We start from the raw sequence: 16269 nt of genomic DNA on the forward strand, positions 1-16269 counted from the left end.
AGCCTTTGGCAAATTCTAACTATAGTACGGACAGCCAGAGTTGCCAGGAGGCCGCGGAAATCATCAAGTTCCTGGTGGTCCTCAAGGAGTGCATCCGTGCGCTGGAACGTAGGGTGGTTTCCATACCCTTTCATTGCAAAAATAAATTAGCCACAATAAACATCCTAAACAAGTTCCTTTATTTTCCTATATAAATGCAAATACTTATTCCCATTTCGATACTACCGCCACAAAAGCTGATTCCCTCGATAACATTCTGGCGCGTAAATTTCCAGTTTTTAACTCAAGGATTGTCGAGCAACGGCTGAAAGGTCTCGGGCAAGAAGCCTTCAAAGTCTTGTACCAGACGATAGCGCCACATGCTCATGGCATCCTTGCAGACACTCTGAATGGCTTTGATGTCCTCCGTCTTCATTTTGTACATCCAATCGAACGCCGGCTCATTGGAATGTCGCCAGGGAAACTCCCAGCCATCGACATCACGGTGAGCGCTGCGTGGATGAACACCGCGTATCACCTCCTTGGAACGCTTCATTGGCAGGCCATAAAAGTTGAAAATTGTCTGCATGGTCTGCTCGGGTTTGCTGACGAGGTCCTCGTATCGTGCGACGCTGTTGGACATTCGGATGAGGAGATGCGTAGAAGAAATTGGAGAGTTATTAACATACCCAAATCGATGTGGAAAGAGCCTCATGAGACTCATAGCCGTCTTGTAATCACTGGCCATATCGCTGCATAAATTTACCGCCTGGCAGTCCGGGCTGCTGGCACACCAGGCGCTTTTGGCGCGTGAGTACATTATGCCGCGGGGATCACGAATCAGCAGCATGATCTTCACATTGAGACTGGAAGGGAAAAGAAATAATGAATGAAGAATGAGGAAAGAATACTTACTCTTTTCGCTCCAACAGGGCACTCAAATACTCCAGCCTCAGATTGTACACGGCCATGTTGAGGAATGGATGAATTTTGCAGATATCCGCCATAACTTGTGCGTCCCAGCAGACATTCTTTGGATAGATCAGGCTGTTCTTCCACTGCACGCCATAGAAGCGTTGGAAAGTGGACGATTTCATGCCCCAGCTGAGCATTGGCGCCGACTTGTTGTAGTCGCATTTGTACAGCGCCAGAATCTCCTCCAGCGCCTGCTCATGCCGCTGTGCCGCATTCATGCGGTTCAGGTAGGCAATCAGTGGGGCATAGTGCTGATAGCAGCCCGGCTGAAAGGACAAATTATCCAGCAGCTTCAGAGCACCCGATCCCCTGAATGTAACCAGCAGCGAGCGTATGGGCTCACCGCCCGTCTCCAGCGTGTACTTGGTCAGGTTGCCCAGGTGGCGGGTCTTATAGGCGAGCATCGACCGTTGCAGCGTCACCGGATCGGGCATCAGCAACGGCAACAGCAGGAATATGAACACCGCATACGACACATAGATGCCAAAGCAAATGCAGGTAAATTTTGTGCTACGCGATAGCTGAACCATGATCGAAAATTTCTATTGGAAGTTTTATTTCTGTGCTTAACTGAAAAATTTGGTGTAAATCTCAAACTGTTTGCTGGTTTTGTGTTCTCACGAATGATTTACGTAGAAAACTAAATGTAAGGAACGCCTGGATATGAGTCAACTGTCAACCCAGACATTTTTCTCAAAACTTATACATACAAGAAATGCAAACTGGAGAGCGGGAAGTGCCTGTCTAACGACCGCAGCAATGGGTAAATAAATCCTCAACCTCCTCAACCAAAAAAAAAATAATAACAAAATACCTTAGCCTGAAAAAAGCGTTACTCTGGCTTTAAGAATTAATTGAAATGTATAATTAATCTAAGGCTACAATTTGGCAATCAAAATAATATACCTGGATGACATATAAATTCTTCATTTAAACAACAATTAATATTGTTTAAAACTCCATGTAAATGTTGTAAATTAGCCAACCGAAGCTCAATAATCTAGCCTTACAGAATATACTTAATAAACTCTATAAAGGAGCTGCTTAAATCTAATTTTAGAATTAAGAAATTCCTGACATAAAATAATTAAATATGTAGATTCAATGTTAACATCCAAAACTTTATTGGAATATCAGTTGTAGCTCGTTATATATGTATATTTGTTATATGGTTAATTGTATAAATTGATATTAATAAAACACTAGAATACTAATATTGCTAAATTATAATACGTACATTATAATATTTTATCTCAAATATTTATTCACTATGAGATATTCCCAACATGCTGCTGCTGCTGCGAATCAGAGTGCAATCCTTTTTGGAAAAATAAACAAAAGGTAACTGGGGGACTAGAAAAGAGTACACAGATCTCGAGAATTGTAATAAATATTCAATTGATTTCGATTCGCAACCAGCAGGCAGCAGCATACTGGGACTTTGTTCCGAGTAAATTTTGTAAAATTTCTATGGGATTTCTGGCACTGCAGAAAAATCGAACCTGTATTATGAGTCAATCAATACGTATAACTGGTATTAAGTCTGTTAATGCGGTTTAGTCTGTGTCTTTTACGCAAGGCAAGGGATGATTATGCTCATAGAAATGGGGGCGATGCGAGATATGGCCAGCTAAAATGCCAGCTAATAATGCTTACTATAAATGGAATATTTTTGAAGATAAAAAGCTTATTAAATGACATAGTCTACTGCGATCTATGGGTATTCCCGAGTACTTAAGTAAACTTATGCATCAACTAAGGAACAAGTTGATGGTGGGCCCCTATGATCATGAACTGCTGTACCTTGGGACCCCTGGTGTTGGGTGAAATTAATACTAACTGTTAATACCATAAATCTTCAATTGAAATGATCCTCCAATCCTCAATGCTCAATCGCTATTGCCTTCGGTCTCATCGTCCAGCAGTAAGCTTGTCGAACCATAGCTACGGAGTCTGCAAACACACAAAATACAGAATATGAACTATTTTATTTGCACAATATCGAAATTCAGAATAAATACCACCAAAAATAATAATACCAGAAATGAAAATAGTTAGTAAAAGATGCGAAGAGAACTGGGTTCCGTGCGGCTCACCTCATCGTCGGATACCTTGAGACCATCCAGATTGATGCTGTTCCTGGCATAGCCCTGCTCCTTCTCGTGCGCCTCGTACAGCTGCCGGTTCATCTCGTCCTTGCCGGACCCCGACGAAGGATTCCCCCCATTGGTCATGCACTTGAGCGGCAGCACGAGATTCGAGCGATTGGCGCTGCTGCAATTGCTGCTGCTCCCGGCACTGCCGTATCGGCCGTGCCCGTTCCCCGACCGCTGCCTTTGGTGGTGGTGATGGTGCGATCCATGGGGATTGTCGAACTTTTGCTTGGCCCGCTCAAACTCCAGATTCCGCGACTTTGACTCGAAAATGTTCTCCTCCAGATGCGTTGGTTTGGCATCGTAGAAGGCCGCTGCTGCCGCCGCTGCAGCTGCTGCCGAGGCGGCTGCGCTGCTCTGTTGCTGCTGCAGCAGCGTGCGTTCCGTATGACTGGAACGCTTCACAGAAGCCGCATGATGGACAGCCGCATCGCTGCCGTTGTGGGAACTGCGCATGCCCGCCTGCGAATCATCAAAGATCTGGCGCAGGTCATTGATATTCGGCAGACAATCGTTGGGCAGCTCTACGGCTATTTTATTCCTCAACTGAACACCACCCATGCCGCGCAGCTGCGGACTGGGGGCTCGTCTGTGGTTTAGTTTCGAGGGGTTACGAAGGGGGTGAGTGGTTAGCAGTGGATTAGCAGGCACCAGCACCAATGAAAAGTTAGTTTTAGTAGTTGAGTTATAGAGTAAAGACTTACTAATATGTACATGGGCAAGTGCGAGTCTCACCTGTTTTGTAAATGTTGAATTTGCACCTGAAACCCCTCTGTCTGGCCGACTAGTTCATCGTTGGAGCGCTGCAGACGCCGCACCTGGTTCACCGCTGAATCCAGTTCATCTTCGGCACCCGCTAGTTCCCGTTTCAACTCCTCCACACGCTGGCGTAGACGCTTAACCTGGCAGAAGAAAAGAGATGGGTAATATTTGCCATTATAGTTTAATTTGCTTCCATCCAGTCTACACACACACACACACACACGCCCTCTATCACTCTTCCATTCATCCATTCCAAGATTCCCCCCGCTTGGAAATAAGCACAATGGGCGTGCGCAGATAAGCTGCCGACCCCCGCCAGGCAAGATGCGATAACAATTGGAAACTTTTCCAGCTCCACTTCATGTTTATGTTCTATCGTCAAGTCCAAAATAAAATGTGTGATAATGTGCGGAAATTTAGGGGCCGCAGATTATGATCCGCGAGAGGACAAAAACAATTTTTGTGAGGTAAACAAGCACCATGGTGACGGGGTGGCATACTTTAGTGTCACTCTCTCTCGATTTGTACCAAAAACAATATTCCACTATCGAGTGAGAGCACATTCTGGGCATGTCCCACCCTATATTAATACACGTTGAAAAACAAAAGAGAGTAAACCCGTTGCAGCTTTGGAGCTTCTTGGGAGCTTTTCTCATTTCTCTCACAAAAGCCAAACGGAGAACAGCTGTAACTGCGAATTTCGTACGAAAAAGAACGCAACACACACGAAAAATGATTGCGCAAAGTGTGATAAGCAAACTGGTGAGTCCTTGTGCTCGCCGCTTGGCCAGCAGCAAGGCAGCGGCGCCCAAATTCAACTGGCAGGATCCCCTCAACCTAGAGAGCCAGCTGACCGAAGAGGAAGTGGCCATTCGTGACGCCTTCCGCGGCTACTGCCAGGCGGAGCTGCTGCCCCGCGTGAAGATGGCCAATCGACTGGAACAGTTTGACAAGAAGATCATGGAGGAGATCGGCAGTCTGGGCGTGCTGGGCTGCACCCTGAAGGGCTACGGGTGTGCGGGAGTGTCCAGTGTGGCCTATGGCCTGCTCACCCGCGAAGTGGAGCGCGTGGATTCCGCCTACCGTTCGGCAGTGAGTGTCCAGAGTTCGCTGGCCATGGGCGCCATCTATGACTATGGTTCGGAAGAGCAGAAGCAAAGATATTTGCCCAGCATGGCGCAGGGCAAGCTGATAGGTGAGTGGGCCCAAACTGCAAGCATCTGTAGCACCACCTAAAATGTGGTTCCTCCCCCCAGGCGGCTTTGGCTTGACCGAGCCGAACCACGGCAGCGATCCGGCTGGCATGGAAACCAATGCCAAGTACGACAGCAAGACAAAGACGTACATCTTGAATGGATCCAAGACGTGGATCACCAGCGCACCCATTGCAGATGTTCTGGTTGTGTGGGCGAAGTGCGAGGATGGTAAGCTGCGCGGCTTCCTGGTGGATCGCAAGATATCCGGCAAGGGACTGGACACGCCCAAGATCGAGGGCAAGTTCTCGCTGCGTGCCTCGCCCACGGGCATGATCCTCATGGACGATGTACGTGTGCCCGAGGAGCAGCTGCTGCCCAATGCCATTGGCTTCAGTGGACCCTTCAACTGCCTGAACAATGCCCGCTATGGCATCGCCTGGGGTGCCCTGGGCGCCGCCGAGTCCTGTGTGGAGATAGCACGTCAGTACACACTCGATCGCAAGCAATTCGGACGCCCACTGGCAGCGAATCAGTTGATTCAGAAGAAGCTGGCCGATGCCACCACAGAGATTGCCTTGGGGCTGCAGGGCTGCCTGCAGGTGGGTCGCCTCAAGGACCAGAAGCTGCACACACCCGAGATGATCTCCCTGCTGAAGCGCAACAACACGGGCAAGTCCCTGGACATTGCCCGTCAAATGAGGGACATGCTGGGCGGCAATGGCATCAGCGATGAGTATCATGTGATCAGGCATGTAATGAACCTGGAGTCGGTCATCACCTACGAGGGCACCCACGACATTCACGCCCTGATTCTTGGACGTGCCATCACCGGACTGGCGGCCTTTGCCAATTGATTTTGGCCAGGCGCTTGGGGGGAGAATTGCATTTACAGAAAGTGTTGTGTCCTATGAAATAAATGTCTAAATCTTGGTCTAGAAAGGTTCTCTTGTTCCACCATCAAAGTTCTTGCCATTGATAAGCTGATATGCCTAATCTGCTGGTGGTACAGATAAGATCTACTCACCTCTGCCTCGTATTGCTCTGCCCGACGCACTGCGTGGCTCAGCTCTGTGTTTGTCTCCGCCAGCAGTTTCTTCAGTTTGGCATGCGACATTTTCACCTCGCTGATTTCCTTGTTGCGCTCCGAGAGCTCCTGCTGCAGCGCGCGCAACTCAACATCGTTGGCCTGCATGGGGCGACACTTGCGATCCGAACGCTCCTGATAGTCACGCAGTTCGGCGCGCAGCTTTTTGTTGTCACGCTCCAGGGCCAACTTCTCAGACTCCAGGCGCTCACGCTTGCCCCACTCGGAGGCATTCTCCGCCTGCAAATGCTCCAGTTCGGTGCGCAGTTCCGTGAGACGTCGCTCTAGATTCTCGCGTGCGGCTATCTCCTCCTGCAGTGAGTTGTTTACGATGCGCATCTCTGCGCGATGCTGCTCCTGCAGTGTCAAGAGCTCGCGCACTGCATCCTGCTTGGCTGAACGCATCTCCTCATGGCGTCCGCGCACATCCTGTATCTCCAGCGTCAGCTTCTCAATGCTCTTGTGGAGTTCGTGCTTCTCACTGTAAGAAATCAATAAATTTAGTAAACAAAAAGGAGGGAGAGAGACGTGGCACTCACTCCCTTTCGGCCTGCAATGTTTTCTGCGCTTCATCGAGTCGCAGCTGCAGCATGGATATTTTTTGCAATAAGTAATCCTCGTCAAAGTCATCCTTCGATAACTGCTGTATGAGACGCTTCTCCTCGTCAGCAGCGGCCTCATCCAGCTCCGTCAAGTGCTTGGGCATGGCTCCCTGCAGGGCAAACTCCTCAATGTCCAGATCTTTGACATCGTTGGTCAATTTCGTGACCAAACCATCCTCGCTGTTGATATTCTTCAGCCCGTCCGAAGAGATGTCCGGCGAGCAGTTGGCATCGCGACCATTGGCCTCGGCATCCTCATTGGTATCCGAGCGATGAAACTGGCCCGCATGCTTCATCATCAGCGTGTGCACCTTCTCCATTTCCTTCTTCAGCTGCGTGATCTGCACCTCGAGATCATTCTTCTCGCGCTTCAGCGAATGTGCCTCCTTCATGGCGACGTCCAGTTTAACGCTCAACTGTTTAGATTCCTCTCGAGCCTTGTTCCGCTCGTTGCGCACCTGACAAAGAGATGTTTTTGTTATCAAACAAAGGCAAATTCCTGCAGCAAATCGATTCAACTGTCGCCATGGCAACCTGCCAGCTTACCTTACTCCATTTCTCGCGCCAGTTGGCTGTGCAATCGGACCTGCAGAACAGAGTTTAGTGATTAACAGACGGTCGACTGGTAGCTCTCCTGCTCGCTACTTACCACCACTTCATGGTCTTCTCCATCTGCGCCGCCCTGGCACGCGCCTCATGTAGCTCGCGTTGGCGTTGCGACTTTTTCCATGAGAGAACGTAAACCATTAATATGGAGGAACTTGTTATTATTGAACTGTACTTACCTCTCGTGCCTCCCATTCAGTTTCACCGAATCGCGCCGACATAGTGGTCCCCATGACGCCAACGCCACCCACGCCATCGCTGGGCAGCCGTCGACTTCCGCCCCCCACCGGTGCAGCAGCTGCACTCTGCGTTGTGGACGCTGCCTGTGACATGTTCTAACTTTGTTGCAGCAAGTACTTTCAATGTCTCTTATTTAGCACACACGCCTAACTAAGCTGTTGCATTTTGAAGTTGTTTCTTGCACTTTTCATTTAATATCTTTTTCACTTTTTATAAATTCGGGAGGAAATCCGTGGTCTTTCTTCAATATATGCGTTTTCTGCATCAATAAAATATCCCGCAACACCCTCCAAAATATACCAAAATATACCTTTTTTGGTATTTGCTATTTAATAAATAACATAGAATTTTTGGTATATTTTGTAAATAAGTCCGCACTAACACTTATTTCAATTGTTTTAAAATTGTTTTATTCGGCAAAACTGAAATAAAAAATGGCCAAGCATCATCCCGACTTGATTTTCTGCCGCAAACAACCCGGCGTGGGTAAGTTCTATTACAAATACAGTGTTTTCCCAAGTAATTCCAATGTTTTGTGTCACACGCGGCAGCCATTGGACGCCTGTGCGAAAAGGATGATGGAAAATGTGTGATTTGCGACTCCTATGTGCGTCCATGCACTCTGGTGCGGATCTGCGATGAGTGCAACTACGGTTCCTATCAGGGACGATGCGTAATCTGCGGAGGACCAGGAGTGTCCGATGCGTACTACTGCAAGTCGTGCACCATGCAGGAGAAGGATGTGAGTAGCAGAGCTGCCATTTGTGGGATTTTAATTAATTTATTGCATGGTGTGTTCTTTCCAGCGTGATGGCTGCCCCAAAATCGTGAATCTGGGCAGCTCAAAGACTGACTTGTTCTATGAGCGCAAGAAATATGGCTTCAAACAAAAGTAATTATCCAAAACCACGAAAAACTGTTTTGATTTTAATTAAATTTCTTTCCTTTTGCAGCTACTAATGTGCTCCTACTCTGGACCCCTCCCTCATATACATTTCTAATCAATTTTTATTGTAATTTAATGAATATACATAGAAAGTATTGATATAAACATGGAATTGAAGACGTATTAGATGGCCAATAGCTTCTCCTCGCCACCACCCAGATCATACTGCAGGCAGAGGCGATCAAACTCTGTTGACTTCTTGTCCAGATCGGTGATAAAGTCGCTCTTTGGGTAGAACTGACGCAGCTGCTCCAGATAGCGCGTTATGTTCTCCGTGGGCTTGCCCGTCAAATGTGACAATACCATGAGATTTATCAGAGTGTCGTAGTCGTTGTGCTTCTTTATCAGCGACTCGCGCAGCACGGCATCGGCTTCTTCGTAGCGCTCCAGGCCCAGGTGTACCACCGCCTGGCCATTCAGCAGTGCTGGCGTCGGTTTGAACTTCTCACAGAACTCCTGGTAGATGTGGAATGCGTCTTGCATCTGCTCCGTGCCCTGTGCCAGAGCCACCCAGGCCTGCGCCAGCTGTGTTAGTGTGGCATCGTCGCTGATCTCTTGCATTTTGGCCACCAGCTGCTTGGCTAGATCGACACGCTGCAGGCGCAGCAGGCATTGCACAGAGAGAGCCATCGACTCGAGATTAGTGGAGCCGTGCAGGATTTTCAGAGCGTTCTCGAACTGCCCGTCGTAGCAGTACACAATGGCGGTGGCAATGTGCCAAAGATTGGTCTCATCCTCTTCGCCGGCCACCTTATCGGTCAGCTTCTCCAGCACTTCCTCGCACCGTGACGGCTGCTCAAAGGCTTCGTGGACAAGACGCAAAGCCTGCAGCGGTGTCGAGGCGCCTTCTTTGATGTCCGAGGCAATGATGCGGCCCGAGTCAATGGCCAGGTACGACAGGTACATGTAGGACAGCAGCTCGGCTCCAGCCGTTCCTTGCTCGGGCAGCACAAAGTTGATGGATCCCATAAAGTTGCCAATGTAGTACTCGTTTCGGGCATCGAACAGCACCGCATTGGTATCCTCATCGTTTTGCTGTCCACGGCTCATACTGATGAAGTTTCTTTTGATTTAATTTGACAGAAAATTCGACAAAAAATAAATATCAAAACCTCTGAGTTGGCTTTTAGAGGTGGGGTAAGAACGATATAAACATCGATACCAATTGCCATCCAGTGCTGGCACGAAATATAGAAATTGAAATTTCATAGATTCTAAGAAGCCAAAGTTTATTTTGGGAAAATTGTCATTGAAATCTTGCAAATGTTTGCCCCATACTCCATATTGAATAAAACTAGCCATGCACGCAAAAATATCGGTAAGCGCTGCCACCTGGGTTGCCTGTGCGATACCTGCCGATAACATACCTGTGTGTCGTCATCTAAATCGATTTGTTTATATTTATACAGCAGTAGCGGAATTTTTCTGAAAAACAAAGGACTGGCCATTAATGCAGCAGCATGCACACGGCTCATTTCAAGAGCGAATAGTTTAAAGCTAGCCAAAAAATCTTCAATGGATTTCCAGCCTCCGTGCAAAAGCAAGTGTACGGGGCCATCTAATTGTTGAGTCATCAACAATTAACAAAAAAAAACAATAGCAGCAGCTCAAGCAGAAGCAGTAGCAGCCTTGGGGGCGAGCATTAACACCACCAGCCAAGGTGCCACAGGTGAGACGAGACAAGGCGTAGTCTTTCGCCTTGATGGCGTAAGCTGATCCAACAAACAACCCCAACATCTTCGCCCATCAACCACACCAGGCGTTACGCGTCGTTGACTAAGGTGTGTCTAAACTGTGCTTTGAAGTCAACTAATGTCTGTCTACGTTTGCAGAGCACGCACACAGGCAGACACGCGCTCACCCAAAAAATACACTATGGAGGACTACAAATTTCTATTCAAAATCGTGCTCGTTGGCAACGCGGGCGTTGGCAAAACCTGCCTGGTGCGTCGCTTCACCCAGGGCCTTTTCCCACCCGGCCAGGGTGCCACCATTGGAGTGGACTTCATGATCAAGACAGTAGAGGTGGAGGGTGAGAAGATCAAGCTACAGATATGGGACACTGCCGGACAGGAGCGATTCCGATCGATCACCCAAAGCTACTATCGATCCGCTCACGCCCTGATCCTGGTGTACGACATCAGTTGCCAGCCCACGTTCGACTGCCTGCCCGACTGGCTGCGCGAGATACAGGAATACGCCAACTCCAAGGTCCTCAAGATACTCGTGGGCAACAAAACGGATCGTGATGACCGCGAGATTCCCACACAAATTGGCGAAGAGTTTGCCAAGCAACATGACATGTACTTCCTGGAGACATCCGCCAAAGAGGCGGAGAATGTGGAGCGTTTGTTCTACGAGATAGCCGCCGAACTGATTGGCCAGGCACGCAGCAAAGACGGCAGCAGTGCTGCAGCTGCGGCGGCCGCACAGCGGCAGTCGGACGGCAGTTCCATTGGATTAGCCAGCTTAGGTGCCAAAGCAGCGCAAAGCAATTGCTGTGGCGGTCTGGCCAATGCTGGCGGTGGATCAAGTGCTTCGAACACTAGTCAAGGCGGCTGAACAATGGATGGCCAAAACAAATAACTAGAAACTGAGCAGCTAAACTGAAATTTGTAACTAGTTTAAGGGCTTAATCGTGATATTCAATTTGATATTTTGATAGAAAATGAGACACACATTCAGCTGCAATCCCCTTGACTTCCCATGTATTTATTTTGGTTCAAATCACGATTAAGATCTATCAAAACTAGCCAACAACTTGACCATGGATGCTAAATATTTGTGTTAATTGAATGCGATTTTCTTGAATTAGTATTATACGTATACATATAGATATTGTAACAAGTGAGCATCACATCACAGCCCTTAATTTATGATACATCAATATTGCAATGCACATAACTTCGGAGTATTTTGTATATTTTATACATTAATTCTAAACCCAATCCTTTTTTACAAGCCTGCAATATGCGTATCTATTTATTTGAAATTATTTTTGTAATGTGCAATCATTTGAAATGCAATTTTTAAACTGGTAACTCGTATTTTAGTGTTTAAGGTGATTTTATGACATTCCAAAAATTAAATATGTAGTCGACAAAATATGAGATAAATGGAGGAAATGCTGGATAAAAGAAACTAAATAAATAATAAATACATTTGTAATTAAACTGCTGCTTATAAAAACATCAAGAATTAATGTGCAGATTATGAAACAGCAGCGCCAATTGATGAAACTCCTACATGAGGAGCAATTATTTCAGCTAAAGAACCCAATCTTTGAACCATGGTGAAATTACAAGCAAGGTGACGTTATCCGCTAAGCGAGGACCACTAACTTATTCACCACGCTCAAAATTAGAAGCACTGGAAAGGGATAGAGAAAGAGTAGTGGCCTCCCATCGCAAAACCCACACACATTCACTTTGTTACAATTATTTATTAACTACTAACAATAGCCTCTCTCTCTTAATAACTAATATCATTTGCCTATTAATTCAAGAAATCGTTGGCTAATTCCACGCCAAAGAAAACCGCTGCTGTGGCTGGAAAGGCACGCAGGAGTATGGGCAGGACACCACGAAATAGCGCTGTAGGACCTTCGGTGGCCATGAGATCCCTGAAAACACTGCGTATGCCGTGCTTATAGGTGCCCTCCGGTGCTGTAAAATGCATCAATAATTTATAATTAATTGCCGATACTTGGCAAATCGATGAGGTTGATGATGATGATGACTCACCCGACTGTAGACGGCTCTTGAGTACATCGAAGGGCACGGCCAAAGTCCAAAACACAATGCCAGACGTGCCGCCAGCTAAAATGGTTGAGGTGGTGCTAATTTGTCCTGTTTTTGATTTACGTCTTGCCAAATCCTGAAGGAATTCGTAGGTCACGAAATAGAAGCCAGTGGGGGAATCTAATGGAACACAAATTAGATTTAATTCCCACTTTATGGCTGTCTGAGACTGAACACTAACCTCTCAAAATGCAGGCACATGTTCCCTTGAAGAGACTCCTGAATCCGCCCTGCCGGTACAGCTTCACAGCTGTGTCCAGCGTCCCATTGTACAGCAGAGGACCACCACCCACAGTCTGCGTCTGCAGCAGGACCTTAATCCGATCCGTGGGCACCGTAACCAAGGCGGAACACACACCAGCAAAGGCTCCGGCGGCAAATATTTGTGGATAGGTGAGGCGTATATGGTCATCCGTTTGGAACAGACGCTTGCCCGCCGCATAGACAGCAAAGTCCACGGCGTAAATGGGAGTAACTCCAACAAGGGGTGCGGAAATTCCTCTGTAGAAGCCACGGAGTCCCTCCTGGCGAAACGTTTTCACGGCACAGTCGATGACGCCCTTGTATCTGGGCGACTGGCCAGGCGCCGCCAGTGGCATTGTCTGGAGACGAACCTGCCGATAAGAAAACATAAGAAACACTTTCCAAGTGGAATTTTTGTGACAAACCTTAATTGTGTCGAGTGGATGGCCGGTGATGACATTGCACATGCCGCCAAAGCCTCCGGCAATGAAGGATTTCACGGGATTGGCCTTCTGCTGTGTTACGAGCTCCGTCATGGCGTGTTTGCAACTATTTACGTAAACGAAACCAGGAAAGTCGTCAGCTCTTGGCCGGTTCGAACGCACGTGCGGTTTTGAAGCGTGTGTCTGGGTTGCGTTATGTTATCTGCAAAATTTGGGGCTGCTGACCTATGCTAATATTGTAGATTTTTGTAGTGGGTGCGAATTCCATCTCCAAATGCTGATAGGCCTTATCTAATTTAAATATTTCATTTGATTTTGAGAAATTGCAGTAGTGTGACCGCGGATTTATCGATTCATCGCCTGACCCTCAGAACTATACCGAAATATAGCTTATATCGTATAACATTATCCTCGATTTTGTATTCTACTTAAAAAGCTATTTTTGTTAATTTCAGTTAAACATTTATAATCATTTTGAATGGTGGGAGGGCGAACCACAAAGGCTTGTGAGTAAAATGACTTATGCACACTGCAGAGAGATTTTGTTTGGTATATTTTGAAAATGCAATGGTATATTTTATTTTATTTATGAGGGTCATGAGGGATATTTGATCGATACCTCCGCGGTCACACTGCTTTCGATACACTTTCAATAAAAAAATGTTTAAATAATTGTTATTTATTTTGATAAATTACTCAAAAACGATTAATAGACGCAAACACGGCACTTTTGAAACGTATGTTGGTCATAACAGCTTTCTCGTCAACTCACAGCTGCTGTAAATAGCAGCCATTTGCTGCTGCTGACACAACAAGAAGAAGCAGAGGCTGGCAGGCAGGCAGGCAGCAACAACAACGACAACAGCATTTCGACAGAAAATTGTTGCGTATCGTCTTTTTTAATTTCTTTTGGCAGCAGCAGAAGACACCGTACCATTTTCGTACAATCAGAGTGAACAAATCATATGTATAACTTATGTCTGATAAAAGTGCTAAGGAATCCTGTATCAGTCGTAGTGCGAGCTGCAGCAGCAGGCGAAAGAGAAGAAAGTGAATTCGAGCAGCAGGGAGGAGTCGTCACCCCAAGAAAGCAACAAAAATCTATTTCCCATCGGCCTTAGGTGCGCGCAACGTGTTCCGCTCTGCGATTCCACAAAAGAGAAGTCAAATAATCAGCTGTGTTAAACAATGTCCCATGGCGAGGATGTGCTAGACAATTGGGAAGAACTTGACGAGGCGGGGGTACGTAGTCCAACTTACCTAGAGTCTACACATATCTAATTACATTTTCACCCCACTTGCTCTGTCCTGGCCAGCTCTCGATGACTCTGCAAACCAAGCTGCAGACGAGCGAGGAGAAGCCTGTTATCAAAATGAAACTTCTACAGCGTCCGCAGAGCCTGCAGGACAGCCCTGGCAATGCTGCACCCAAGCAAATCACCATTGCCAAGAAGCCCTCGCCGCCCGAGGCCCAGCCTGAGGGCGAACCAGTCATGATGGTGCTGCACAAGTCGACAAATGACTATGATCCGGCTACCTATGCCACGCCCACCATCAATCAGACCGTGAAAATTCTGCGACGCCCCGCCCAGGCCGAGGAGCGACGAGATACGAATGGCATGAAACCCAAGCAGCCCATCAAGACACTAAAGCAGCGCGAACAGGAGTATGCAGAGGCCAGATTGCGTATCCTGGGTGCGGCCAAGAATCCCGAGGATGATAAGCCGTAAGCATGACAATGGAACTTTCTTCTCCAAAATGAAATATTTAATCCTTTTGCAGACCAACGCCCCCAACACCAACTGGTGGCAGCCTTTTGGCCACGCCACAGCAGGCTACACCTGCGGGAAACCACTCAACTCTACCTGCTGTCAGCCACAACAATAACAACAACAATAACATTAGTAATCCTGGTCCTGGTGCTGGCATGCATCGCTCTAGTTCGGCCCCAAAGATGTCCCAAGTGTCGGCCATGTACAATAACTACAACAGCTACTTCCAAGGGCCTCACAATCCGGGCCTGAACTATTATTACCAGCATGCCGGACCCCTGCCACCACAGCAGCAGCCGCCAAACATGCCGCCGCATTTCAACCAACGCATGCCACCGTATGTGGGTGGAGGCATGGGCATGGGTGGAATGCCATCCCAACCTCCGCCACAGTCGGCGGTCAATCAGCAGCAGAGCTGGTCGCCCGTGGTCGGAGGCAGTGTTTCCGCTGCCCTGTTGCGCCAGCAGTCAATGCAGCAGTCACCGCAGCAGCACCAGCATCAGCCACCACCGCAAGCCTACAATGACAACGTCTTGCGCCTGCCGAGGGGACCCTGTCCGAATGGCTCTGTTGGCTTTCAGATGCGCCGGTAACAGATTGCATGAGCAGCAGCCGAAGCAGATGGAACGATGGGATGTGGTTTAAATATATTTCAATAAATTCTACTCATCCTGGTGTATAGATTCCGAAAGTTTGTAAAAAGAAATTCAAATGCGAGCGTGTCCCATCTGAGATTTATGTGTCGTCATGCATGTGCGGACTCTGTGGTTCGTCCGCAGGCGAAGCAAGCATCAAACAAAAACAAAACAAAATTATATAAAACAAATTTTATGACAAAGTATGGAAGATATTTTCTAAACTTACAACTCCCCCCAACCCCCAATTTTTGTATAATGTCATACTAATAAAAGGAAATCCTTATTTTAAAGTGCGTGCGATGCAATTGTGAGGGCTGGGAATGGGAAATTACAAAATGGGGAATGATTGCCAATATATATACCCAATATACTGGCGGAGAGTGCAATGATCGCTCAACAACTGACCTCAAAAGATGATCTTGTTTATCGGTTAGCCAGCTTTCTGGAATCGAATTAATCAGCCAGCAGTCCCTTGTTCTCAAAAAGTACATCGAGTACATGAAATTCGAGCCGTATACAAACAAAGCTCACTTTATCGATATATAAATAATTAGCAAAAGAGTTAACCGAAACCATATTTTCATTTATAAACAGCTGAATTATACGTAACGTCCACTATTCCACTTTAGACTGGTAGACCATAAATATTCTATGAACAGCAACATTTATTCAGTTGTTTGTTTGTTGTTTGTTTTCTCCATTGTGAATCCATTTCGTCTTAGGACGATGTCCAGTGTGTACCTATCATAACATTTATCTAATTTATTCAGGAGAAACAGCTGTTCTCTCTCACTCTCTCATTTGCGACTGATTTATATTCACTTTGGATC

At 47.0% G+C, this 16269-nt stretch overlaps 8 protein-coding genes across 11 annotated transcripts; 4 read left to right on the forward strand and 4 right to left on the reverse strand.

Moving 5' to 3' along the window:
- Positions 1–162: 162 nt before the first annotated feature.
- On the reverse strand, positions 163–1611 carry LOC117584519. The gene is made up of 3 exons (XM_034273464.1): positions 895–1611; positions 669–845; positions 163–611 (listed from the first exon to the last, which is right to left on the reverse strand). Exons 1-3 carry the CDS (start codon positions 1482–1484, stop codon positions 284–286), a joined length of 1095 nt encoding a protein of 364 aa, XP_034129355.1. The 5' UTR covers positions 1485–1611; the 3' UTR covers positions 163–283.
- Positions 1612–2091: 480 nt separating this feature from the next.
- LOC117584141 (coiled-coil domain-containing protein 102A) lies at positions 2092–7859 on the reverse strand. Of its 3 annotated transcripts, XM_034272899.1 has the most exons (8): positions 7537–7689; positions 7401–7471; positions 7298–7337; positions 6689–7209; positions 6090–6630; positions 3843–4009; positions 3051–3696; positions 2092–2907 (listed from the first exon to the last, which is right to left on the reverse strand). In XM_034272899.1, exons 1-8 carry the CDS (start codon positions 7687–7689, stop codon positions 2899–2901), a joined length of 2148 nt encoding a protein of 715 aa, XP_034128790.1. In that variant the 3' UTR covers positions 2092–2898. The 3 variants fall into 3 exon arrangements, with proteins under 3 accessions (XP_034128790.1, XP_034128791.1, XP_034128789.1); XM_034272900.1 differs by lacking the exon at positions 3051–3696; XM_034272898.1 differs by lacking the exon at positions 2092–2907 and having other exon boundaries at positions 2994–3696; positions 7537–7859.
- On the forward strand, positions 4534–6004 carry LOC117584142 (glutaryl-CoA dehydrogenase, mitochondrial). The gene is made up of 2 exons (XM_034272901.1): positions 4534–5064; positions 5126–6004. Exons 1-2 carry the CDS (start codon positions 4602–4604, stop codon positions 5917–5919), a joined length of 1257 nt encoding a protein of 418 aa, XP_034128792.1. The 5' UTR covers positions 4534–4601; the 3' UTR covers positions 5920–6004.
- Positions 7860–7953: 94 nt separating the features above from the next.
- Positions 7954–8666, forward strand: LOC117584265 (PHD finger-like domain-containing protein 5A). Its single transcript, XM_034273076.1, has 4 exons — positions 7954–8083; positions 8149–8339; positions 8404–8489; positions 8551–8666. The coding sequence occupies exons 1-4, from the start codon at positions 8032–8034 to the stop codon at positions 8555–8557; spliced, it is 336 nt and encodes a 111-aa protein (XP_034128967.1). The 5' UTR covers positions 7954–8031; the 3' UTR covers positions 8558–8666.
- On the reverse strand, positions 8588–9665 carry LOC117584263 (coatomer subunit epsilon). Its single transcript, XM_034273072.1, has one exon. The coding sequence runs from the start codon at positions 9591–9593 to the stop codon at positions 8667–8669; it is 927 nt and encodes a 308-aa protein (XP_034128963.1). The 5' UTR covers positions 9594–9665; the 3' UTR covers positions 8588–8666.
- Positions 9666–9933: 268 nt separating this feature from the next.
- Positions 9934–11295, forward strand: LOC117584264 (ras-related protein Rab-30). 2 transcript variants are annotated; one of them, XM_034273073.1, is made up of 2 exons: positions 9934–10324; positions 10376–11295. In XM_034273073.1, exon 2 carries the CDS (start codon positions 10419–10421, stop codon positions 11103–11105), a length of 687 nt encoding a protein of 228 aa, XP_034128964.1. In that variant the 5' UTR covers positions 9934–10324; positions 10376–10418; the 3' UTR covers positions 11106–11295. The 2 variants fall into 2 exon arrangements, with proteins under 2 accessions (XP_034128964.1, XP_034128966.1); XM_034273075.1 differs by having other exon boundaries at positions 9934–10212.
- A 670-nt stretch (positions 11296–11965) lies between these two features.
- LOC117584252 (mitochondrial magnesium exporter 1) lies at positions 11966–13368 on the reverse strand. The gene is made up of 4 exons (XM_034273055.1): positions 13012–13368; positions 12525–12957; positions 12287–12463; positions 11966–12208 (listed from the first exon to the last, which is right to left on the reverse strand). The coding sequence occupies exons 1-4, from the start codon at positions 13120–13122 to the stop codon at positions 12039–12041; spliced, it is 891 nt and encodes a 296-aa protein (XP_034128946.1). The 5' UTR covers positions 13123–13368; the 3' UTR covers positions 11966–12038.
- A 300-nt stretch (positions 13369–13668) lies between these two features.
- Positions 13669–15722, forward strand: LOC117584251 (putative mediator of RNA polymerase II transcription subunit 15). The gene is made up of 3 exons (XM_034273053.1): positions 13669–14271; positions 14346–14755; positions 14812–15722. The coding sequence occupies exons 1-3, from the start codon at positions 14218–14220 to the stop codon at positions 15392–15394; spliced, it is 1047 nt and encodes a 348-aa protein (XP_034128944.1). The 5' UTR covers positions 13669–14217; the 3' UTR covers positions 15395–15722.
- Positions 15723–16269: the final 547 nt, after the last annotated feature.

Source organism: Drosophila guanche, unplaced genomic scaffold (assembly GCF_900245975.1).
Source record: "Drosophila guanche unplaced genomic scaffold, DGUA_6, whole genome shotgun sequence".
NCBI classification, from domain to species: Eukaryota; Metazoa; Arthropoda; class Insecta; order Diptera; family Drosophilidae; genus Drosophila; species Drosophila guanche.

Bases quoted from the DNA above. Each gene is read 5' to 3' on its own strand.
- LOC117584142 (XM_034272901.1), top strand. From the start codon at position 4,602: ATGATTGCGCAAAGTGTGATAAGCAAACTGGTGAGTCCTTGTGCTCGC. The intron at 5,065-5,125 runs GTGAGTGGGCCC...TCCTCCCCCCAG, and splicing joins GGCGCAGGGCAAGCTGATAG to GCGGCTTTGGCTTGACCGAG.
- LOC117584141 (XM_034272898.1), bottom strand. From the start codon at position 7,689: ATGTCACAGGCAGCGTCCACAACGCAGAGTGCAGCTGCTGCACCGGTG. The intron at 4,010-6,089 runs GTGAGTAGATCT...TTCTTCTGCCAG, and splicing joins CAGAGCAATACGAGGCAGAG to GTTAAGCGTCTACGCCAGCG. The intron at 3,697-3,842 runs GTGAGACTCGCA...ACTAAACCACAG, and splicing joins ATTCAACATTTACAAAACAG to ACGAGCCCCCAGTCCGCAGC.
- LOC117584252 (XM_034273055.1), bottom strand. From the start codon at position 13,122: ATGACGGAGCTCGTAACACAGCAGAAGGCCAATCCCGTGAAATCCTTC. The intron at 12,958-13,011 runs GTTTGTCACAAA...TCTTATCGGCAG, and splicing joins ATCCACTCGACACAATTAAG to GTTCGTCTCCAGACAATGCC. The intron at 12,209-12,286 runs GTGAGTCATCAT...TGCATTTTACAG, and splicing joins CAAGAGCCGTCTACAGTCGG to CACCGGAGGGCACCTATAAG.
- LOC117584265 (XM_034273076.1), top strand. From the start codon at position 8,032: ATGGCCAAGCATCATCCCGACTTGATTTTCTGCCGCAAACAACCCGGC. The intron at 8,084-8,148 runs GTAAGTTCTATT...CACACGCGGCAG, and splicing joins CCGCAAACAACCCGGCGTGG to CCATTGGACGCCTGTGCGAA. The intron at 8,340-8,403 runs GTGAGTAGCAGA...TGTTCTTTCCAG, and splicing joins GCACCATGCAGGAGAAGGAT to CGTGATGGCTGCCCCAAAAT.
- LOC117584251 (XM_034273053.1), top strand. From the start codon at position 14,218: ATGTCCCATGGCGAGGATGTGCTAGACAATTGGGAAGAACTTGACGAG. The intron at 14,272-14,345 runs GTACGTAGTCCA...TGTCCTGGCCAG, and splicing joins AAGAACTTGACGAGGCGGGG to CTCTCGATGACTCTGCAAAC. The intron at 14,756-14,811 runs GTAAGCATGACA...ATCCTTTTGCAG, and splicing joins AATCCCGAGGATGATAAGCC to ACCAACGCCCCCAACACCAA.
- LOC117584264 (XM_034273073.1), top strand. From the start codon at position 10,419: ATGGAGGACTACAAATTTCTATTCAAAATCGTGCTCGTTGGCAACGCG.
- LOC117584519 (XM_034273464.1), bottom strand. From the start codon at position 1,484: ATGGTTCAGCTATCGCGTAGCACAAAATTTACCTGCATTTGCTTTGGC. The intron at 846-894 runs GTAAGTATTCTT...TTTCCCTTCCAG, and splicing joins GCCCTGTTGGAGCGAAAAGA to TCTCAATGTGAAGATCATGC. The intron at 612-668 runs GTATGTTAATAA...AATGTCCAACAG, and splicing joins CTCTTTCCACATCGATTTGG to CGTCGCACGATACGAGGACC.
- LOC117584263 (XM_034273072.1), bottom strand. From the start codon at position 9,593: ATGAGCCGTGGACAGCAAAACGATGAGGATACCAATGCGGTGCTGTTC.